Source organism: Martes martes, assembly GCF_963455335.1.
Source record: "Martes martes genome assembly, chromosome: 4".
NCBI classification, from domain to species: domain Eukaryota; kingdom Metazoa; phylum Chordata; class Mammalia; order Carnivora; family Mustelidae; genus Martes; species Martes martes.
Genome location: NC_137891.1, coordinates 166,738,157 through 166,762,203, shown reverse-complemented (window position 1 = coordinate 166,762,203; position 24,047 = coordinate 166,738,157). Strand labels below are relative to the sequence as shown.

General features: G+C 52.9%; 1 protein-coding gene across 7 annotated transcripts in view; it reads left to right on the top strand.

Moving 5' to 3' along the window:
• The window catches only part of ZNF362 (zinc finger protein 362), a 38,916-nt gene extending 18,577 nt beyond the window's left edge, over nt 1-20,339 (top strand). For 5 of the 7 annotated variants that reach the window (XM_080800885.1, XM_080800887.1, XM_080800886.1 and 2 more), the window contains 7 exons: nt 306-369; nt 547-793; nt 3,959-4,280; nt 5,040-5,264; nt 15,043-15,121; nt 15,270-15,428; nt 18,759-20,339. In XM_080800885.1, coding sequence (XP_080657011.1) covers nt 306-369; nt 547-793; nt 3,959-4,280; nt 5,040-5,264; nt 15,043-15,121; nt 15,270-15,428; nt 18,759-18,875 — 1,213 coding nt within the window. In that variant the 3' untranslated portion in view covers nt 18,876-20,339. Of the gene's footprint in view, nt 1-305; nt 370-546; nt 794-3,958; nt 4,281-5,039; nt 5,265-7,839; nt 8,141-15,042; nt 15,122-15,269; nt 15,429-18,758 lie in introns of those variants that run through there. The other 2 variants (XM_080800891.1, XM_080800890.1) reach the window with 2 other exon arrangements.
• The last annotated feature ends 3,708 nt before the right edge of the window (nt 20,340-24,047 follow it).

The window sequence follows — 24,047 nt, the reverse complement described above, 5'->3', positions numbered from 1 at the left end:
CTTGGGCCCTTTCGGGGGATGGGAATTGGTCTGCGGCATCAGGGTGATGGGGGGACTGGGAGCATAGCTGGTCTGTCTCTGACCTTTGCCCTCTGGGGCCCACGGAGGGGGACATTGAATTCCTGACTTTTCAGCCTAGGGACATGGTTGCCTGGGCCTGGGAGGGGGCCTGCTCTGCTGCAGGGTGAGTGTCCCACGAGGGCGGAGGTCCCAGACACTGGGCCAGACTTGAGTGGGCATGGCTGATGGGAGCTTGCCCCAGGCGGGTGGGGAGGGTCCCTGTGACAGTCGCTCTCTCCCTGCAGGATGGCCGAGCCTCGATTTAACAACCCCTACTTCTGGCCCCCTCCTCCCACCATGCCCAGCCAGGTAAGACGAGCGTCGTCCTCTGGCGGCCCAACCCCTCTTGGAGCTGTTCTGCTTTGCCCTGGGCTTCGGCCTGGCCTGCGGGTCTCGGGGCTCCCGGCTCGCGGGGGACCCGCGGCCTGGGGAAGGGGCCCGGATGCGGCCCCAGCCCCCTCAGGGTCTCTCCTCTCCCGCCCGCAGCTGGACAACCTGGTCCTGATTAACAAGATCAAGGAGCAGCTGATGGCGGAGAAGATCCGGCCGCCGCACCTGCCGCCCACGTCGGCCTCGTCGCAGCAGCCGCTGCTGGTGCCGCCGGCGCCGGCCGAGAGCAGCCAGGCCGTCATGTCGCTGCCCAAGCTGCAGCAGGTGCCCGGGTTGCACCCGCAGGCCGTGCCGCAGCCCGACGTGGCGCTGCACGCGCGGCCGGCCACCAGCACCGTCACAGGTACTACGGGCTGGGAGGGGGCGGGGCGAAGGCCGGTTGGGGGGGGGGGGCTTGTCCTGGGAGGACCCGCGCCCCCTAAATCGTCGGGACCAGGGAGAGGTGCTGCGGGTGGAGGGTGTCGGGGGGCGGATTTACAGAATCCGGAGAAGAGCCCTGACCAGACCTGTGGGTGAGGGAAGGGTCCGGTGTGCGGGGAGAGGTTGGCTGTTCACGAGGGAAGTGGACCAGAAGGAGGGAACAGCATGTGCTAAGCGGGTATGTGGGTGGGAAGCACGAATAGGAAGGTCTGCCCGGGTGGGAGGGCCAAACCATGATGAGGATGATGGTGTTTATGCTGGTAATATGGCAGCTGGTTCCAGGGGAGCGCCTGTGTGTGGCCCCAGTGGTGGCTTACTACTCCCAGCAGCCTGTGCGGTGGGCACTGACAGTATTAAGTTGAACACTCGACCGTTTTTGACTTAGGAAACAATTTTGTTCTCCCCATGAGGTCTCCACTTAACAGATGAGGAAGCCGAGGCAGAGTTGCACAGTCAGTCAGAGGCAGAGGCAGGCAGTGTGGTCCCAGACCCTTGGCTCTAGCTGGTCTCTAGAGAGGAAGCAGACCAGATGTGAAGGGCTCTGTGGGACAGGCTGGGCAGTTTGGACTTTACCCTCGGGCAGTGCAGAGCCGTGGAAGATTTTTAAGTATGGGAGGGAAATGCTCAGATTTGGGTTGGAAAGCTGGGTCTGGGTGCAAGGTGGGGACCCGCTTGCTGGGAGAGGGAAGGAGTCAGGGAGATCTGTAGGAGAGCGGTGGCCTGGATCAGGCAGTGGCAGTGGGGACGGGGAGAAGGGGACAGATCAGAGAGTTGTGGAGGGAAATGGACAGGGCTTGGTGCTGGGCTGGCCGCAGGGGTAAAGAGAGGGAAGACCTGAGAGAAAAGCCCAGGCACGGTCAGGGGGCAGGAATCACAGGAGGAAGCATGGGGTAGGGAAGGAGGTGAGCTCAGTCCTGAGGTGGTGTCACGAGGCCGGGGCTGCCTGATGTCTACCTCAGAGCCTGGCAGACAGACTTTCTCTGGAGGCCACTGCCACCGGGCCTTTGTTCCTCCCCTGGCTCACCCCTGCCTTTAGTCGGGCGCCTCTGCCTTTCTCCTCATTCCCCGCTTCTCAGAGACGCCCAGGAATTATGGGACCCAGTGAGCCTCCCTGAGGCCCCAGCCACACTCTGCACATCCCCCCCTTATTATGATTTTATTAAATTTATTTTTTTCATTATAAAAGTAATATTAAAAAAGTAATATAAGCATATTAAGGGAAATTTGGAAAAAAAAAAAAAAGAGAGGGAGAAACTAAGGAAAAAAACGCACTCATAATCCCCAGCTCCTAACCCAGCAGTTAAGGAAAGCCTTTTGGTTCATTTCCTTCCTTTTCCATCTTTTTTGTTTATTTTTTAATATGCGTGTGTGTGTTTTGCTGAGCTTGTAGTAGGGCTATACCCATGACTTCAACTCACTTTTCCTACTCAAACATTCTACCGTGAGTGTTTTTAATGCTTTTTTTGATTATAAGGGTAATTCGTAGTCCTTATAGAAAATGTAAAGATTGCAGACAAGCTGAAAAGAGAGAAAATTAGTTTTCGTCCTACTACTGTTAGCGTTTTCATATGTTTTCTCTATAATTTATTTTGTTTTATCCTTTAATCACAGATCTAAAAAATGGATGAATTCACCAGGTAAAAAATTCAAATAATATAGAAGCAGATAGACGCAGTATGAAAATCTCCTTTTACCAGAAAATTCTTTTCTCCCTAGGGCGAACCACAATTTAGACACAAATTTAATTGGGTGTGTCTTCTCAGAGCTATTTCTGTGCATTAACACACACATCTGTATTGCCTGTTACCTACATAGGAAGCTGAGGTGTGTGTGTTTTTTTTTAAATAGATGGGTTCCTGCCGTCTACGATTTGCTTTTTTTCACCTGACGACAGCACATTTGGGCCTTCTCTCTCCATCATTGCACAGAACCTTTCTTGTTTTTGTGGCTGCTCAGTCCTTCGTAGTGAAGATGGACCACATCTCTTTACACAGCCTCTGCTGAGGACAAACGGGCTGTGTCCACTTTGGTTGTACAGAAGGTCCACATACACAGATCTTGTGCTCGGGGGCAGATATTTCTTTATGGGCAATTTCTAGAAGCCAAATGCTTCGTCAGAAGTCACGTACATTTGGTGTATTAATGGCTTCTGCCAATCAGCCCTCCATTGAGGGTTATAAATGCAGCAGCGGACACGAATGCTTGTCCATCTCTGGATCTTAACCTTTCTCAATGGCGAGATTTTTGGTTTCTTTTTAAAAGAAGCCTTCTTTTAGTCACATGAAAGGTACCATTTTCATCTTTTTATCAGCTTCACCTGATACTGTAAATGTTTCTAGTCCCCTCGTTTTTAAAAGAACGACTTATGTTACAAAAGTTTATTTTATTTTTTTCCTTGTTTTTAAGAGAATGAACTTTTATTACAAAAGTTTATTCTTGTTTCCTTTTCCGTTTTGTAAAGGCTTTTATTTATTTTCAGTAATCTCAACACCCAAGTGGGGCTTGAACCCACAACCCCGAGATCGAGGGTCAAACACTGCCCCTCCAACTGAGCCAGCCAGGCGCCCCTATATTACAAAAGTTTTTTTGAAAAGTACATCGTCAAAGAATCAAAGTACAGTTAAGTCAAAATGCTTTGAAAAAAATTACTCCTAGCTGTACTATCCACATCACTTTAGGTATATCTTCTTCTCCTCCCTACTTTTTCTAATGCATACATGTGCTGGTTTTGTTTGTTTGTTTTGTGTGTGTGTGTTTTGTTTTACAAGCATAATGTTTTAGTCGGCAGTTAACGGTCAGTGGAGAAGACTGATCACGATGTATGGACCCCTTCCCTCATGTTCCATATTTCAGTTCCTCTAGTTTTTTGCTGTTGCAAATAACACAGTAGTGAACATCTTTGTGCTTTTTTCCTGTGGTTTGGAGTATTTCCAAAGTGCTTCTGTTACCAAACCAAGTTAGTTCTTCGGTGCATCAGGCCTCTTACACATACAGGGCCCTCTCATGTAGTCACCCCGGGTAATTTACAAAGGGAAGGGGAGGCTTGGAAAGGCCTCTGCAGCTGCCTTCCCCTCCATGTCTTCTGCAGGTCTGGGGCTCTCCTCCCGAACCCCGGCTGTGAGCACGTCGGAGTCGAGTGCGGGCACGGGTACCAGCACCCCGTCCACACCCACCACCACCAGCCAGAGCCGCCTCATCGCCTCGTCCCCCACCCTCATCTCAGGGATCACCAGCCCCCCCCTCCTGGACTCCATCAAGACAATCCAGGGCCACGGCCTGCTTGGCCCCCCTAAGTCTGAGCGCGGCCGCAAAAAGATCAAGGCAGAGAACCCAGGGGGGCCACCTGTCCTCGTAGTTCCCTACCCCATCCTGGCCTCGGGCGAGACCGCCAAGGAGGGCAAGACATACAGGTGGGGGTCTTGGTGGAAAGGGGTCCACCAAGGGGTCCACCATGGGCTTGGGGGGCTGCCCTTGGAGCCCAACAGGTGGGGCTGGAAGGGCACCCCAGGGGCTGAGGGCGGTTGGGTGCCAGGTCCTGAGGAGCGGGGTTCTCTGACAAGCCCCATCCACAGCCCCTTCGCAGGTGGGCGGAGCGGTCCTCCCCCTGCTTATGTGGGGCTGCTGGGGGCCCAGCTCACCACAGCCTGGAGCGGTGGGAGTCCATTCGTCCTCCCTTCAAGCAGTGTTCTCAGCCCTCAAGTTAGAATCATCTGGGGAGTGCTCAGAAAATGCCAATCCCAAGAACGTACCTCCAGAAATTCTGATTTAATTTGTCGGGGGTGGGTGGGAAACATGCAGAGGGCCAGTCAGCCCTTTTTGAAAGCTCCCCAGATGCTTCTGACAGGCACCTAGGAAGAGAACTTCTTACTCTGAGTGTTAAGGACTGTGGCCCCAGGCACACCTCCCCAGGATTGCTGGGCCTCTCTCCTCTGGGAAATGTCAAGCAGTTCCCTGCTGCTGTGACTAGAGTCCCCCGTGGGAAGAGCGTTGGCCTCCAGATTGGAGGTTTTCCGGGCTGGGAGCCTGCCCACTGGCTTTCCCCGGTGGGCCTGTGCCCCCAGGGCTCCTCGCTGTGCGGGGTACAAGGTCTGTGGGTGTGGGAGGCCCCCTGTGCTTCCGGACAGAGGGTGGTGGTCTTCCCAGGTGTGAATGTGCCTCTTGCCCCGCAGGTGTAAGGTGTGCCCACTGACCTTTTTCACCAAGTCTGAGATGCAGATTCACTCCAAGTCGCACACCGAGGCCAAGCCCCACAAGTGCCCGCACTGCTCCAAGTCCTTTGCCAACGCCTCCTACCTGGCCCAGCACTTGCGCATTCACCTGGGCGTGAAGCCCTACCACTGCTCCTACTGTGATAAGTCCTTCCGACAGCTCTCCCACCTCCAGCAGCACACCAGGTAAGTGGCCTGCCTGCTGCTGCCCTCCCACCAACACCCTTGCCCCCGGCAGTCGGTCTCGGCTCGGCACCTGCGCTGGGTGCATGGACCTGGTGTGGGAGGGGTGAGGACCTGCTCTAGGTGCCCACTGCCCCGGCAGTCAAGACCAAACTCCTTTACTTGGCATTTGAGGCCTTTGATGATATGACCTTTGTAGACCTCACTGGCCTCTGCTGTCACTACTATGCCACCCTTCCCCCTGTTTCTCATCTGCTGTGTCCTTTACCTGAAACACCCTCCGCTGTTCTTTATCCTGTTTCTCTAGCTCTCTCCTAGCCATCTCTCCTTTCAGCTTCCTCAGGGAAGTCCTCCTGGGGCCCCACAGGCCCCATGCATCCCCATCAGATCAGTGGCAGGCTGCCTTGTATGTGTCACATTCTCTGTCCGCCACCTGAAATATATTGGGAGCTCTTGAAGACAAGGGCTTGGCCCCACATCACCAGCGTGTGGCACGTAATAAGCATCTGGGCGTTTGTGGGCTATCTGTGGCATAAGTAGAACTGTCTTTTATAGAACATATGATTCATCCATTTAACAAATATTTACAGAGCCTCTGCTCCAAGACAGGCATGGTTCTAGGTGCTGGGAACACAGCAATGAACAAAACACAAAAATCCCTGTCCTCATAGGCATTCTATCTAGTGGAGTGCATGAAAGAGAGATTCAGAAACAAATGCTTTAACAAAAGACAGATTTTTGCAGGGGAGTACAGACATCAGAAAGGCTGACTCGCCACTTGCCAAATAAAAATACCACAGGTATTTAGAGAAACAAACCAAAGGTTACCAAGATTACAGTAGTTCAGCTCTTCAGAGGGGAAGGAACACAGCCCTCCCTGCCCCCCCCCGCCCCCAACTACGATCATGTATGTCTCCGAGCGTTGCTGTGTGTTGGCCAGTACCAGCTTGGGAAAGTCAGGGATCCGGTAGGTTTTGCTACAGAGCTTATAACTTGCAGGAAGCGATCAAGTTTTCTCTCTTTGGGGTACTGATGCGAGACAGACCCTAGTTTTTGCTTTTAGCATTTTTTAAAATTGTCGTTACTGTTGTGATTTATTCGGCTGTGTCCGCTGTCTTTGTAGGCTTTATCACGGGGCTCAGGAACGCCTTGTTGGTCTAGTTCTTGGCCTTGGAGGCGTAATGTGTAGGTTTGGTAGTAAGACAGCAACGGGGGAGTGCCAGCAGGACGAGGCCTCTGTCCGTTCCTGCTGCTCCTGTGCCTCCTGAGGCGTAAGGATTGGACCACAGTGGTTTGTTCCGGCAATTTTCTCATGCTTGTCATTACTTTGTTTTTTTTTTTTTAAAGTTTGGTCAGTTTTCTGGACACAGGCCATTGTAACGAGGTGACGATTAATAAGCAAAGTCCCGCTGGGTGTATGGCTGTTAAGATCAGAGCAGATGATGCCAAGGCTTTAGAGCTAACTTCTGTCAGGGGGCTTCGTGGAACCTCTGGGTTATCATTTGAATCAGTGGGTGTGAAAAAATTTCTTAGGATATTATCTAAGATCAGAAACCTCGGACCATGCCGGTCAGCCTTTTTGGGTAGTGCCTGTACAGCCTGTAACAATGGGGGTGACTTCTTTTTGCAGAATCCCCGTTTGTCAGTGTTTTGGGCTGATAGCAGTAACTTTTTCTGTAACCTTAAAGGCTGGATGGGAATCCGCAAGCCAGGGAGCAGATCCTGGGCAGCTTCCCGGGGAGGCCACATCCCACATGGGAAGGACGGTCCGTGTGTTTTACTCTCAGGCTTGTCATGCCTAATATAATGAAATTTGTCATTAAATGTGACATTTCTGGCACGGTCATGGTTACAAATTTGATTTACCCAATTATATCCTGTTGGGAAGGAGGACAGATTCTTACTGACCTTGTATACCAGACTAACGGCCACGAAGAGAAATTGGTCCCAGGGAGGGCACTGTGAACATTTGTGGGCAATTATTCTGAGCAGTTTTATAGTTTGGGGCCCATAACATGCTGTTTTCAACAGAACTGTTATTTTATTTTATTAATATTTTTTTAGAGATTTATTGATTTATTTTAGAGAGAGAGGGAAAGAGTATGGAGGCAGGGGAGGGAGGGGCAGAGGGAGAAAGAGAGAATCCTCAAGCAGACAAGCAGACTCGTCGCTTGGCGCACAGCCTGAGGTGGGGCCCACGACCCCAAGATCATGGCCTGAGCCAGAATCAAGAGTTGGACGTTCATCTGACTGAGCCACCCAGGCACCCCAGTAGAACTATTATTTTAAAATTTCCTTGATAAGTCATGAGTTTATATCTAATGTTAAATTTTTATAGTTTCCCTCCTCCCCCAGAATTCTGAAGGATTAGTTGGAAAGGCACCACTGAAGGAATATTTTATTCCCGGTTCAAATATAACCTCCTAAATCAAGGATTAGAGGTCTAGATCAAAGAAGAAAAGGGTCTTCTCGTATCCCCTTTCGGAAATAGGAATGAACCCCACTTCAATCACTTTCACTCGGCTCAGAGTCGTAGTACCCGTCCTGCTGATCTCGGGTGGTCCGTCTGCTTTGCCAGGTTGTCTGCTTCTGGACTGCAGACTTTTGGATCCTGCCTTGGCCTCGGGCAGTGTCTGGTCAAGGCGATGGTATCAGCGTGGCTGGAGGCTGTGCCCATTCATCTGTTCTCTGGAGCCTAGAGAGCCAAGTGCGTGTGCTACAGTCCTCTACTGAGGCCATAATCTCTTGACGTCTTCAGAAGACTCCGCTTCTGACCGGAAGGAGAGGCCTCTAGGCAGGTGGGACGGGGAACTGCAGATTAGCCGGAATGACTGGTCCCTTTATTGCAACAATAAACATTTATTGTAACAATCAATGTCAGAGTGGAGGAGAATGGAGTCGTCTATTAAGATAGAATGCATGATCCATTTTTTCAGATTAAGAACATATTTTAGGTAGCACGGATATTGACCCATCTTCAGGCTCTTTAATTATCTCATAAAGCGTATGTTTGGACTATCGCTAATTGATAAGTATAGTTAAATGTAGAAAACACTTTTTTTTTTTAAGATTTTTTTTTTTTTTTGACAGACAGAGATCACAAGTAGGCAGAGAGGCAGGCAGAGAGAGAGGAGGAAGCAGGCTCCCTGGTGAGCAGAGAGCCTGATGCGGGGCTCGATCCCAGGACCCTGGTATCATGACCTGAGCCGAAGGCAGAGGCTTAACCCACTGAGCCACCCAGGTGCCCTGGAAAACACTTTTTTAAGGACATTTCTTTTTGATTTTTATTGTACATGAAAATAAATTACTGGGCTTTTTGGTCTTCACTTTAAAAAGTGCACAAATTGGGACCGCTAGGTGGCTCAGTTGGTTAAGTGTTTGCCTTCAGCTCAGGTCATGATCCCAGTGTCTTGGGATGGAGTCCCATAGGGGCTTTTTGCTCGTGGGGAGCCTGCTTCTCCCTCTGCCTGTCACTCCTCTCCCCTGCTTGTGTTCTTTCTTTCTCTCTGACAAATAAATGAAATATTTTTTAGGGGCACCTGGGTGGCTCAGTAGTTAAGCGTCTGCCTTCAACTCAGGTCTTGAGGGATCAAGCCCCACATCGGGCTCCCTGCTCAGCGGGATGCCTGCTTCTCCCTCTCCCACTCGCCCTGCTTGTGTTCCCTCTCTAGCTGTCTCTCTCTCAGTCAATTAAGTAATAAAATCTTAAAAAAAAAAAGAATTTAAAAAAAATTTACACAAATAATATATATTATATAGCATATATAATTGTATATGATATACTATATATTTGTATATAAATTACATATAATCATATATGTAATATAAATATGTTTTCTGTGTATATATATATGTACACATAAAATATAAATGAATACACGGAGATTGAGTTATCTCTTCTTTTTTTTTTTTTTTTTTAAAGAGAGGGAGGGCAAGAGAGGGGCAGAGAGAGAGGAAGAGAGAAAATCCCACACCCTACTCCATGCCCAGCTTGGAGCCTGACGTGGGGCTCGGTCTCACAACCTTGAGATGATGACCCAAGCCAAGGTCAAGAGTTGGACGCTTAACTGACTGAGCCACCCAGGCCCTCCTCTGAGTGTCTCTTCTTTTGATTGCCAGCATTCTCACACTTGCATCTTATAGGACAGCTCTCATTCTAGTGTTTTTGCTAATTAGAAATACAGAAAATACAAAAGGCTTGGTCATTTGGAGCATCACTCTTCTTATAAAGCAATGAAGGAAATCTTTGGTGTTGTTTGGTGGCCATCCAGAAAGTCCAAGAGCGTTTGGGTGTAAAAGATACTTTGATAACTTTATTATTCAGATGTGTGGCCTGGGTTTGAGAAGTCTAAGGGCACAAAGTGGGTAGCCTAGGTGAGGTCTGAGCATCGGTCTGGTAGAAAATAAACACGGTAGCAAGGAGTGATAAGTATGAAGAATCCTAGTTTTGGGGCACCTGGGTGGCTCAGTCGATTAAGTGTCTGCCTTCACCTTGGGTTGTGATCCCAGGGTCCTGGGATCGAGCCCTGCGTCGGGCTCCCTGCTCTCTGGGGAGTCTGCTTCTCCCTCTCCCTCTGCCCCTCCCCCTGCTTGTGCTCTCTCTCTCACGAATAAATAAAATCTTAGGAAAAAAGAATCCTTGTTTTTTTTTTTTTCAGAAATAAACTTTAGTTCTAAAATATTAATCAAAACCATGACCAGAACAGCAACAAAAAATTAACAGGCTCGTGAAGGAGGGTATTTTGCTGATGTTTCTTGATCCAGGGTTTTGCTCTTTGTTCCCGAGGACACGCTTTTTTTTTGCCCTTGAGTGATTTGAGTGCGTAATGGTGGGAAACCAAACAAGCCACGTAAGAGGGTCCTGTTAACATTAGAGACAAATTACTAGTCAGTAGACAGGGGCACCTATAATTAAACCAATGTGTCCTAACCCAGTGACAAAGAGGTGGGTGTCCCAAATGCCCAGAAGCCCCAGAATCCATTAGACAAACAAACAGAAAAAGCCAAGCATAAAGAAGCAACCAGATTCCAAGTTCCTAGTTTTAGCCCATTCCACGGGGACTCCTTCCTGCTTTTTGCTCCTCCATGGAGAACCAGTCAAATCCATCATCCAAAGGTGACTGCCAGTAATGATGGGAATAAAAGAAGGTCATGTCCAAGGCTGACCCAGCCCTGGTCTCGTAATAGAAATGAACTTAGAAACGGGTTGTGCAAGATTACTCTGGTTGTTGAGAAAGACGGGCCTGGGAGCATTTTGGGGGTAACGTGTTCAGAGAAGCTGGAGCATCCTGCTGGGACCTCCTTCTGGGAAAGGAAGACACAGCAAGTAAAGAAAAGCGGGGGATGGGCAAAGTGTTCCAGAAGTCCAGAGTTCAGGGTTGGCTTGGTAAATAGTAAAGACCCCATGTATTTCAAAAGGAAGTGAACAGACCTCTGTAGTGAGTCTGGTGGGCGTGCAAAAACAGCACATGTCCCACATACAGCAGCCGTTAGCACACGTGTGAGATCGCAGCTCTGCGGTGTCGTGACACGAGGGGATGGCGGGGATGGCGCCGGTTTGCCAGCGGGTTAGCGAGCTATAGTTTAGCTCAGGTGGCTGGATTTGCTTACTCAGGCTGCAGACTGTTTCTCACGTTTGCTTTTCTTCTCTCAGCTCTGTGACATGTATGTTGTGTACATGTGGCCCGATGCCGGTGGCGCGGGGAGGTGTCGTTTGGTTTCCTCAAGTTAGATGACAGTCGTGGTAATAAACTCCTAATAACCACCAGTCCTTGTCAAAGGCTCCTGGGCACCTGGCCTTGCAGAAGGTGATTCCATACCCCATAGAGTCTGCCCACGGTATGAGTTTGTGTTTTTAAGTAAGAGACACCCAATCTGAAAAATGCCACAGGGCGGGGGTCATCTTGAGGAAGGTTGTCACCACCGAACCTGCCCTTGTGTGAGTTACTAAGCACAATGCGCCTGAGGTCAGTCCCCCTGGGGTGCCGTTTATTACCTGCAAAATAAAAGAACAAATGAGAACTAAGGAATCTTCAGTGATTTTATGTAAACATTGAATAAATTCTTTGTCAATTTTCATCAATTGTCTTAACTAGAAAGGAATGTATTAATAAGCTATCACTACGAAAATATCTTAGAAACCTTTAGAATGGGTCACTGAATTCTTCCAGTCCTTCTGATCCTTATCTCCATTTTCCGGCTGAGGGAACTGGGCTGGGGGAGGCTGAGTCACTTTCCCAAGGTCACTCCGCAAAGAGGAGGTGGAAGTGAGGTTCAAGCCCAGACCCCCCAGGAGCCTGCGCCTCAGAGGGAGGAAGGGGCTGTGGCGGTCAGGCTGCAGGAGAAGCTTGGCTGGGCAAGGGTGCTGGGCACTGCATGGCAAGTCTCTGGGGCAGTCCAGGGACCCTGATTTCAACTCTGCTTTCCTGTGCTCCCTGGGGTCCATGGTGAGCTCCCCTTCATCGCACTTTTGGGAGCCTGGGCTGGGTGCTCCCCTGCTGAGAAGATGCTCTGCAGGGACAGGACTCTGATGTGGGAATCGAGGGCTTGGTCCTGACTTGCAGCTCAGGGACTGAAGGGCTTTAGGGCTGATTCACTGGGAGCATGCAGCCCAGCCCCCCATTCACCCAGCTGGCAGTCCCCGATGCCCCTTCGGAGCCAGCCCAGTGCTGGGGGGCACACACAAGGGCGGATCGGTGGTCACAGGCAGGCTCTGGCCCAGAGGAACCCCACTGTGACCTGGGAGGCTGGTGGATGTGGAAACTTCTGTGGAAGAGTGAAGTACGTGGGGGCAGTGGGGGAGGACCATCTGGGTCATGAGTTGAAGGGTCCATAGCCCTCCCTAGAGACAGGGACAGCAGCATGAGCAAAGGCTCGGAGGCTTCCTGGGGGATGCATGCACATTGTGGGGAAGCTGGAAGGATGCCGTGTCGGGGAGAGCAGTGGTGGAGGGGGAGGCTTTAGAAACCAAGGCCTTGAATGCCAGGGCAAAGGGTTTGGACTCTGTCCTGGAAAAGGGAGAGACCATGGAGGTTGCCAGGCAGGGTCCTGGCAAGGTCATATCCCCACGCTGCTGCTATGGTGGGGGCCAGGAGGGCAGAGGCTGAGGCTGGGAGTCTAGGTAGGAGGCCAGGCAGCCATGACACTTGGACTGGATGAGGCCGAAGGGCGGTTTCCCATTCAGGAGGGCTTGGCTGGGTCCCTGAGGAAGGACCTAGAGTCCTTTGGAGGGTGCTCAGTCAGTCAGTCAACAAATGCTTGTGCGGTGTGGAGCGCGTTGGTTATGTTGAGCAGACGACTGACCTCACAGAGAAAGAACTCTCTTTCCTTCATTTAGTCCACGACTCTGTATTGGGTCCTCTCGGCTGAGCCCACGCCGGTCCCTGGCGTGATGGTGGTGAACGGGACCCGGGGAGCACCCGCTCTCAGGAGGCAGCTCAGGAAACAGGGATTAGATGGGGGCAGAATCAGTATCTGTGCTTGGGGGCTTGAGAGGGCCTGCAGGGGCCAGGCCTGGTCCAGGGGGTCAGGAAAGGCTGCCCAATTGAGGGCTTTTATGCTGAGAACAGGAGTGTGGGTTTTTGCTGGGCGTTCACTGAGGGAAATGTGTGCCTGGAAGAGGGGATAGCCTGGGTCGAGGAAGGAGCTTAGAAGCTAGCAGAGCTCGGGGCGGAGGCCAATGGGGACGGGGGCTGAGGGTGAAAGGGGAGAGGCCCAGTGGGTACTGAGGGGTTTTAAAGCAAAATCAGTGCATGGCTGGGGGTCCCTCAGTCTCCCCTGGCACCCAACCTCAGCTGAATGAATCCCCCAGCCCTGGAGGGGAATGAGAATGGAATGAAATGGAGGGGTTGTGGCCTCAGGTGGAGTCAGTCCAGATGGCCGTGAAGGTCCTGTGTTGTAGAGACAGGGCGCTGTGACTGGGATGATGTCCCCAGAAACGTGCGGGTAGAATACAGGTTCTCAACGCCAGGCCAGCCCAGCTCTGCTTGGCAGGTGTCTGAGCAGCCTGTGGCCGGGCCCTGGCCTTGCACCTGAGCCCGGGCCCTGGCCTTGCCCTCGGATCCCCAGCTCGTAGAGGAGACAGGAGGGGCTGCCTCCCCTGCCGAAGGTGCAGTGGGGGCCCAGCTGTGGCGGGCAGGATCATCAGTCAGGCAAGGTTGCCCGATGAGAAATGGATCTCCGAGCAGGATGGAGGGTGCAGAGGAGCAGGGAGGGGACCCCAGAGCCCCTGGCGAAGGGCCTTGAACGACACACTCGGGAATCTGGACTCTACCCGTGTTCACAGTCGGCAGCCAGTGACTTCCTGGTGGCAGGGAGGGGTCTTTATTCCAGCCTGTCCAGCAGGAGGCCTGCTGCTCCAGGGACCTTAGTTTGTTTGATGAGTGTGTTGACGGCCAGAGCAGCCCAGTCAGCGAGGTGAGCCGGGGCGTTAGGGAAAGGAACCGAAACTGAGCGGCCAGGGCCGGGTTCTCCCTCCACCCGATGCTCAATGGCAAAGGAGACAAACAGGGTTCAGGCCAGCCAGCCTTCCGCTGCACCCCTGCTTGGCAGAGAGCATTTGCCAGAACAGGTGACGGAAGACAAGCGCAGGCTGAAGGTGGGGGACTTGCGTGGAGGACGGGGCTCCCCAACGTGGGCACCTCATCTGGGCCCAGCTCCGTCCGTCCTCACCTGGCCTGTCAGACGAGCATGAGCAGCACCACAGACCTGAACAGAAAATACAGCCATCAGCCCTGAAGTCGTCACTCTGGAGTCACCATCTCAGGGAGGCCCGCCCTGACCACCCTGTTTAAAATTGCACATACCTCCTCACCCAGGGCATTCATCCCTTATTTTTTTTCTTCTCACTGCACTTATGACATTCTACGTGGAATTTACTTACTTAGTTCGCTTTTGTTGTTTGTTTCCACGAGGCAGTGGTTTTGTCTGTGTTGTTCATTCCAAGTGCTGAGCGTGATGCCTGGCACACGGGTGCCCTGTGGGATAAACATCGCAGGTGTTTCGTGAGTGCCGACTTTGTGCCAACACTCCGCGAAGCCCCTTAGCGTGTATTACCTAACATGAGCTTCACAAGTGAAGTGAGAGCATATTTTGATGCCCATTTTGCAGATGGGCAAACTGAGGCTCAGTGATTTCCCCCGCCCCCAGGGTCACTGGGCTAGTAGATAGATGGTGGAGCCAGGATGAGAATCCAGGATGAGAATCCAGGAGTGGGAGGGGACAGAGGGGCTGAACTGCAGAGCCTCCCTGTCCTACATTCTCTCAGTAGCTGGGGTGACCAGGTTGCCATTACACAGACATGTCTCTGATGTGGAGACAGGGCACGAGGCAGAAACTGGGGGCCAGAGAGAGAGAGGCTTCCTTCTGGGGGGAGGAGGCAGGGTAGACAGGGAAGTTCCTGGCAAAGCTGTGGGTCTGTGCTCTTGGCAACAGTGGTCTGCAGGTGGGTTTTGAAGAAGAGGAGGGCGCAAAGTGGTCAGAGCACGTGGCCACTATTTAGCTGGAGGGTTGGGCCAGGTGTCTGAGTGGGTGCGGGTGATGGGTTGGGTTCGGCAGGGACCTGTGGGGAGCAGGAGGGCTCTGGTCACAGACTGGCAGACTGGGAGACCAGAGGACAAAGGAGAAGCGGCAGCCCTTGGCTGGTGCTCTCTGGAGAGTGTGGGGAGGGGAGACTGGGAGGCTTGGGGACCAGATATATAGTGCAGGCCCTCCAAGGCCTTGGGGGCTGGAGCTGGCCGGGTTATCTGTCAGGGACTGTGCCTCACTGGGCTGCCCATTGCAGAATCCACACAGGCGACAGACCCTACAAGTGCCCACATCCTGGCTGCGAAAAGGCTTTCACTCAGCTCTCCAACCTCCAGGTGAGTGCCCATCCGCCTGCCTCTTACCTGCGGGTGCTCGGCCGCCCACCCCCTGCACCGGGAGCAGCAGAAGAGGGTGGGACTGGGCGGCCCCCCCTTCCCCACCCCGGGGGGCCTGGCTCCCGACCCCCCACTGTGCTCCCCACAGTCTCACCAGCGCCAGCACAACAAGGACAAGCCCTACAAGTGTCCCAACTGCTACCGGGCCTACTCGGACTCCGCCTCCCTGCAGATCCACCTCTCGGCCCACGCCATCAAGCACGCCAAGGCCTACTGCTGCAGCATGTGCGGGCGGGCCTACACCTCGGTGAGTGCCTGGGGTCCCTGATTCTCCCCACTTTCCAGGCAGGGAAACTGAGGCCCAGAGAGGGGACGGGACTCCACCAGATCACAATGAGTGGCCGAGCCAGGACTTCTGCTTCCTAGCTGTTTTTGGCTGCCCTGGGCCCAGCTGCCAGCCTCCTGGCGGCCTTTAGCCTGGCTTTCCCAGGCGTGGTTTCCTCCAGGCCCCGGGAACACTCAAGGCAGTGGTGGGGGGCCAGGAACCCTGCTCTCCAGAGCCAGGAGGGGGAGGGGCCTCGCCACTGGGGAAGCTGCAATCCCCATTGTGGCCACAAGGGGGCACAGTGACCCTGCCTGGAGCTGCCTCCCTCAGGAAAGGCCTGAACAGTAGATCACCTCATCCAGCCCCCTGTCTTGGGTGGGAATTTCCTGGAGCAGAGGCCTTTCAGTACCCACGAGAGGGAGCTTGGCCCATCACTGGGGTGTATATGTTCAGTTAATGAAATATCCTGGTTAGCAGAGCCAGGTAGACCCACACGGGTCACTGAGCCTCAGTTTCCTCATCTGTAAAACGGACGAGGTAACTGTTTTTACCTCACAGGGCTGTTGGCCGGCCCAGTCCGTGTCCAATAAACATCCGCTAACGCCATTATTTATTCACTCAGTGTTTAGTGAACATTTGTGCCAGGCGCTTGGGCATCGGGATGAATCCAACAGACACATTCTGTGCCCCCAGGGAGGTTGGAGACTATTGCTGGAAACAGATATTAAACAAGTAGCCACCAAATAAACACGGAATGACAGGTTGTGGTAATAGCCCTGAGGAGGTCTGTCAGCCTCAGCACATGGTATCCTGTGGGCAGGGTCGCTTTCCGCTGGGGGGCTGTCCGGTGACTTGTAGGATGTTAGCAACGTCCTTGGCCCCTGCTCACCAGCAAGCCCCTCGCCAAGCTCTCACAACCCAAAATGCCTCCAGAAGTTGCCAGATGTCCTGGGGCAGGGGTCAGCTGCCTCTGGCAGAGAACCACCGGTCTGAAGGACCACAGGTTGATGAAGCAGCAGGGAGGCTGGGATGGATTTGGGAAGGGGACGCCAGTCTGGGTAGGCTGGCTGAGAGGGTCACATTTCATTGGAGCCCTGAAGGGTAAGGAGGGGTAGGAACCCTCCAAGCAGGGAAAGGTGAATGCAAACACCCTGAGGTGGAACAAACATGGCGCGTTCCAGGAACTGAAAGGAAATTAGGTCACACGAGGCTGTGGGGGGCCCTGTTAGGGAGTTTGGATATGTGCGAGGTGGAGTGGAAGGCACTGGGGGAAGGGGACTGCCTGGGAGGGTGTTTTGAAAGGTCACTGACGGGCGGGGGCCACACCTGGGGTGTCAGGAGTATGTTAGGTGCTGGCCAGGCCTACAGTTTGCTGGGTGCTGGGTTCGGCACACTGCTCCTTCCCTGGAGTTCAAAGGGCAGAGGAGAGGTGAAAGACAGAGGGCAGAACCTGCGGGGAAAGGGCCCCAAGGGGCAAGGTGGGGCACCACAGAGACCTAGTAGGAGCCCCACTCAGCTGGCTGACCTTTGGCTGGTGTTGGCCTCAAGTTCTCCACATCCGCCTCCTCACACCTGCCTCTAGGGGAAGGGCTGCCGGCATTTACGGGCTGTAGCTCTAGATGGAGTCCGTCTGAACTCTGGGGGTAGGGGGTGTCCCTGGGCCCCATCCTGAACTGGGCCTGACTGGACTCTGTAGAATTTTAGATTTATTTTTGTTTTTAATTAAAGTAAGTTGACATATTTTGTTTTTTAAGTAGGCTCCATGCCCAGTGTGGGGCTTGAACTTAAGACCCCAAGATCAAGAGTCACAGGCTCCACTGACTGAGCCAGCCAGGTGTCCCAACGTACCTTTTATTTAAAAACAAAAACAAAACAAAATTTAATGGATTGAATTTTCAGCTACTTTAACATATTTTAGAATAGTGAACCTTCATGTTCCCATTAGCCCCCAGAACAATCAACCAGTCTTGCCTCATCCATATCCCTATTTTTTGAGATAAAATAGACATTACAGTGTTTCATCTGAAAATGTTCACTGTGTCTCTAAACACAAGGACTCCTCTTTTTGAACATACCCAGTATCTTTACAGCTCACCGTTAAGTCCTTGATATCATCAAATCCCCAGTCGGCGTTCACATTTTTGTCTCCGGAAGGCCAGAATTTTATTTACTTACAATTTGATTTTGTAATCAAGATGCAAATAAGATCTCTACCTTGCACCCAATCAGTGTATCTCTTCATCTGTTGATCCCCACCCTGTCCTCCGACTCGGGCCTTTCTGTCCTTTGCAAGGCACTTATTGACGGGTAGTTTCCTGGTTTGGACATGGCTGATGGCTTCCCTCTGGTGTTGATAGCACATTGCCGCCATGTTCGAGGGCTTCCTGTACCAGATGCTGAGCAAAGTGACATTTGAGCCTGGGGCCTGGGGGGCGAGTGGTGGCTCCCTGGGTGCTCTGCCTCCTCCCGGCTGAGTGTGAGGGCCTCTGGGCCTGCAGGTGAGCCTTTGGGTCACCTCACCCACCCAGCCGTAGGTGCCTCAGGTCAGACTTAGCAGAGCCTGTGGGGGCACTCAAGGGATGAGCCGAGCATGCCCCATTTATGCTTCTGTGGGTCACCAGTCCCATCAGGTCCAGCTGCTTCTCCGGGGAGCATCAAGTTGCGGGGGTGGGAAGGGGGGCGGTGGAGTTGCTGCAGTGGTGGGGACTCCCACCACCACCCGGAATGCAGTGTAGAGACTGGGGAAGGAGGAGTCCCCTCAACCCGTACAGCATGCTGGGAGCTCTGTCCACCAAAGCAACCCTTAGAGGTTGTTCCTTCAGGAGAAGGAAACCGGCTTGGACACCGGAGATGACATGTCTGAGGTTCCACTGCTAGGAGATGGTGGAAGCCAGCTCAGACCAAGGGCTCCTGCTGCTTCCCTCTTGTTGGAGCACCAGCCAGAAGGAGGCAGCCATGCTCGATCCCTGCCAGCATACTCCACTACTGCCTGTTGGCCTGGCCTTAAGAAAGTCTGGGTGGGCACTACTTGGGGATGACCCTGGTGCCAGGCAGTTTTCCAGCTAGTGTGACCTGTAGGCTCAGAGTCTGGGAAACGAACCAGCATCCACACCTGGTGATGATGCTGCATCACTAGAACTAATGCCCAGTGCCCATCTGATGCCCTAGAGTGGTGGGGACTGCTCACCAGGAACTGGCCCCCTCCCCCAGCAAGGAGCCCTCCAGTGGCCACTTCTGGGAACTGCAGCCTCCCCTGCGTCTCTTGCCCATGGTTGGTCGGTCATATGTTGTGAATCTCACCCCTGCCCACAGGAGACCTACCTGATGAAGCACATGTCCAAACACACGGTGGTGGAGCACCTGGTGAGCCACCACTCCCCCCAGAGGACGGAGTCCCCCGGCATCCCGGTGCGAATCTCCCTCATCTGAGCCGACCCAAGGCGCCGCCCCACCCTGCCCACTGGCAGACACAGACCCAGGCAGCACCAGGCCCCAACTTCCTCCAGGGGCCCTCCAGGAACAGCCGAGCTCTCTCATGACCTTCCTGACCTTCCAGAAAGCCTGGGCTGCAGAAGCCCTGCCCGGTCCAGCTCCGGGGGCGGCCAGGCCAACTGCAAGATTCTGGACTGTTTTGGTGGCATCCAAAGACGATCTCAGAGCACTTTGAACCTCTCTGTTGGGTTTCTTTTTGTTCCCCACCCTCCACTTGCTTCACTGTTTTTTTTTTTTTTTTAAGTTTGTTTTGGAAATAACAAAAAAGATATTTATTGGCCAAGAAGTTGGTGCTGCTAAGACCGAGAAATTAAAAGAATCGGACAGATGGACACAGAGAACCAGAGGGCTACGTGGGACCTTCTCTTGCCACAGCCTCAGGTCTTGAGGGAAGGCTCAGGCCTGGGTTTCTGGACTGCAAAGGGGACCCTCAGGTGGGAGGGGACGGGAGGCAGCTGGAGTGAGCCACTCACCCCCGGGTGCCCCACTCACACCTCTAGAGCTACGCCCTGGGCATTACTGAGCAGAGGGATGCGGCACCTCCCAACACTGCCCAGGCTTCAGGAGGCAAAACGAGAGAGGGGCCGGGAGATCCGCAGGACCAAAGGGTGCAGTGTTGGGCTGGGCTGGGCGCAGGCCCAGGGAAATGGGGTGAGGGTGGGCTGGGTAAGACCCGGCCCTCCACTGCCCTGAAGACCACCCCAGTCTACCTCGGTGCTGGCCAGGAAACCTATTGGCTACCTCTCCCACCAACCCAGACTGTGGGCAGGGGGGTGGGGAGGGAGTGGGCCTGGGCTTAGGACCACCCCCCTCCAGAATTTCCTCCAGATGGGGCAGTGCCCAGGGAGGGGTTATTTGTCTTCCCTGTTACGGAGGGGGAATCCCCAGTCCAGGCCCTAGGCCCCTCAGCAGGGAAGGGATCCTCGGGGAGGAGGGTCCCAGGAGCAGACCCTGCCCTCAGCCCCCACAGACACACCCCAATCTGAAAGCCATGCGTGTCCGTGTATATAGGAACTATGTACAGAGCCCGGAGAAGCCCCTCTTCATCCCCCGGGGAAAAAAAAAAAAAAAGAAAACTAGACAGAAACTCATCTATATATTCTGTATCTGGAGTTCCGTTTTGAATATTAACTGTGTTATTTTTATACACTTTTTAAGCCTTAACTCGCCATTGATTTACCAGTTTAACGTTTCCTGGGTTTTTTTTCCCCCCACGGGGTTCTCTGCCCCCTTGTTTGACTTGCGTCGTCTGATAACTCAGTATTGTAGCTTTTTGTCCGCATGTTACTACCCTGTAAATACGCTGTTATACATACTGTTAACACCCCATTTGCTTTTTTCTATGGGACCTCCAGGCCACCATATTTAGAACTAGTTACCTTATTAAAAAAGAGAAAACAGTCTGTTGGCTTCTCAGTCTGCATCTTGGTGGCAGGGAGGCGAGGGCAGGTGCCCCTCAGTGCTTCAGGAAACAAGTTTGCATTAGATTTAAGAAAGAGGGTGGGGAGCAAAATAAAAATCGAATGTGGGGAAGACACTAAACGGGGCAACAAACAAAGGAATTCCAAACCCTCTGCTCTTTGTATTTCTCTGTTGTGAAGAATAAACTGTACCCGCACCCGGGCGGCGGTGGTGTGTGGCGTGCTCTGTGCGAGGGCAGGGCTGGGGGGCACCTTCCCATTGCTCCTCTCCCCTCCCCCGCCCCCCAGACTTGGGGAGGAAGGAACATGGCCCCTTACTGTGGGCTAGCCTCACCCCAGCTGCTGAGCCAAGTGCTTGGTGTTGGTTACCCTACAGCCCCCTGTGTGTGGGGGGGGGGGCGGGGGCAGCAAACCAAGAGGGGTTTTTTGCTGAGGCTCAAGTTGCAATTAAGTGGCAGGAACACAAACTTCACCCATGTTGGTCTCATTCTGAGTGAAGCCTTTTGGGATGGATGGGGTCCACTGGTGAGGTTCACAGCTCCCACTCCCAGAGGGGCAGCCACATCCCGTTACCCTGCCTACAGTTGGGGGTCCATTATGAGTGCCCGGACTTGTGGGAGCAATTCCAATGATTGAGGGAATGAAGAAGTCCCCTTTGCATACATCTTCCCCATGTGGGTCAGTGTTTTGATTGCCTGAGAGGGAAAGGTGGGAATTAATTCCCCCAAAGTTTACCAAGGCTGGCCCTCGGCTGGGCATCCTTAGACAGAAGTGACTCTACCAAGGGTCACCATGGAGCTCACCTTCAGGAATTCACCCCGAGCCCTCATAGGCCTTGGGTGTCAAGACTTGGCTCCAAGTGATAGAAAGCCCAATCCGAACACGGATTTATTGGCTTACATAACAGAACAGTGTGGGTGTGAGGCCAGCCTCAGGGTCCAGTGGTGTCTCCAGCTCTCCACTTGGCTTTGTTCTCAGAGTCGGTTTCATCATCGGGCTCCTGTGGAGTCTGCAGCTCCAGCCTCCAGGCTCGATTTCCAGCAGTCTTTCCCCCAGAAGCCCCAGGAAAAGTCTGCTTGGGTCTTCCATAAAGGAGATGTGATTGGGACTGGTTTAGGTACCATCCCTGAACCAATCACCGTGACCAGAATGTTTGTACTTGATTGGCTGAGACCTAGATCCCGTTTCTCTAAGCCTGGAGCAGAGAGTGAAACTTCAATCTGTAGTTACATCTCCCCAAAAGGAAACCAGACATGTTAACATCTGGAGGGGGAAATAGGTGTGGAGTTGCCAGGAACATGTTTTGGATAACTTCACAGGCCTCATTGTCTTCTCTGAAATTGACCTCTCAGGGCCTTCTATGCTGTGAAGGGCAGCCATGTTTGTATCACAGGACCCGATCCCGGTCACAACTGATTGGCCAGCGGTGGACACCTGACTCCAATGCGGGAGCCTCAGACCAGACCTACCCAGTGGTGCCGGTGGTGTGTACTGGCAATTACGGTTTGTGAGAGTGGACTGGGCACACCTCTTCCCAACTCCACGTTCAGTGAATGTTGTACTTTGAAATCAGCCATGGTGGGATTTCATACAACAGAAACTGGCAAGGGCTGCAAATGGGGGCTTTCTTATTCCCGGAAGAGTCAGTTGCTAAACGCTTACCAGCACACCACTGGCTCTCCAACCAGCTTCGCCAGTCCATGGTTGCAGAGTAAGTCAGGAGATGGTGGACTCCTGAACCGGAAGACCGTGTGGTCCAGGGGTTGGGATGTGTGTTTGGCCAGACACAAGCAGGACAGAAGCAGACAGAGATGGAGGGAGTAGCCTGAGAGCTTGTGTCAGACTCAGTTCCTGACTTCCCGTCTCCATCCTCTGGCCAGGTTTAATTTCCTGCTTGTTCTCACATCAGCGAGTTTAAGTTATGGTGTGACATGGAGCAAGTTACATATGTAACCTCTCTGTACCCGATTTTCTCATATGCATGATGAGCGACATAATAGTAACCAATCTGTAGGGTGGATATGAGGATTAAGTGAATCCATATATGTCTAATGCCTAGAACTGTGCCTGGTACATAGTTAAGTACCAGTGAATGTAATCATGACTGTTACTATTTGATGTGGCCCTGGCCGATCTAAGTCCCTTATGATCAGTGAAGCCTGATTAGACAGCTGACAATGTTTGGCAGTTTCAGGGGGTGGCACCTGAGCTGGCCTGGCAGGGTGGGGGCAGCAGGGCCAGGTGAAAACTTGACATGGAGGAGCCACACTCCGAGGACTGGGAGTCTGCTTTTCACCTGCCCGCCTGGAAGCCCTCAGGAGCTTCCACTGCCTCTGAGGCCCCCAGCAGGTGCTGAGGACAGTGCTGATTGACAGTGACACGGATGGAGGTGGCTGCAGAAAGAGCTTAGCCCCGCCTTGTGATTCCTGCTTCTGCCCCAAGTGCCTCTAATGCCCCCACCCCCGGTGAGGGCCTCTGGGTAAGACAAAGGAGAGGGACACTCCCAAGAGGTCGTCCGTTCCACGGTGCAGCTTCCTTGACCCTTCCCTGTCCTCAGGAAGGTCTCCACCCACAGCACGAAGCTGCCCCAGCCTCGCACATGGAAACCCCTGCCTGTGCCATCATTTCCTCTTTAAGACAGGAAATGGCTGTTCTCTTGGCAGAGCCTTTGCACTGTGACCTTGCTGGACAAGGGGCAAGGAAGGAGAGGGGGAAGGCAAATTATGTTTTCTGGAGCACCACAACAACCTCCACAAGGAGGGTGATCGACATCCCCACTTGACATATGAGAAAACTGAGACTCAGCAAAGGTAAGGGACTTGTCCACAGTCACACGCAGAGTGAGAAGAGGAAGAGATCCCGCCCCCCCCCCGCCCCAACCAGATCTTCCTAGCTCGTGCTCAGGTCTCTCATGGCCCAGGCGTGGTGAAGGCCGGTGGGGGTGGCCCTCGGTGAATATTACAGGGTGAGGTGGCGGACAAGTGCCCACCAGAGGAAGGGATGTTCCAGTTCAAAGTCATCAAGCGATAACCTGTTCTTAGGCACACCTAGCCTGTTCTCGTCTCTCATCCAGAATCCAAATGGCCTTCTGGGTTTTGCTAATCTAGTTTGGGGTGGGAGGCACTGGGGAACTTCAAACTGTTTTTGAGAGGGGCGAGATCTCTTAAGTCATACCATGAATAAGTGGAATTTGCTTGTAGAGATGATCAGATTGTGAAAACCATCAGGGGTGATTTATCCCGGAACTGCGGTCCTTTGGAGGAACAGTGGAGGCTGTTAAAAATGCAAGGTCTTTGAGAACACTACATAAAGGATTCAGGGGACCTGGGGTGAAATCCCACCCTCCCAGGGCCTCAGTTTTCCTAACTGCTGCCTTCCCTGTCTCCTTGGCACTGTGACCACCGTTTCTGGAGGGCCTGATGATTTCACCTCCTGTTCAGAGCCCGTGTTTCTCCCCCACTGAGGATGAAGACTCTGGATAGCGGTCCTGGGTGAGGAAACTTACCCGTCAGACAGCCCTATTGGGCCTGCCTCAAGGAAATGCCCTTTCTGTGGACAGTGCCCAGGAGAGAGGGCCATAAAGACACTAGGAATAATTTTATTACAATATTACTTAAATATGTACAAACTATGCTTGAGGGCAGGGGAGGTGGAAGGGCAAAGCCAAGAACTCAGATGCCACCACCTT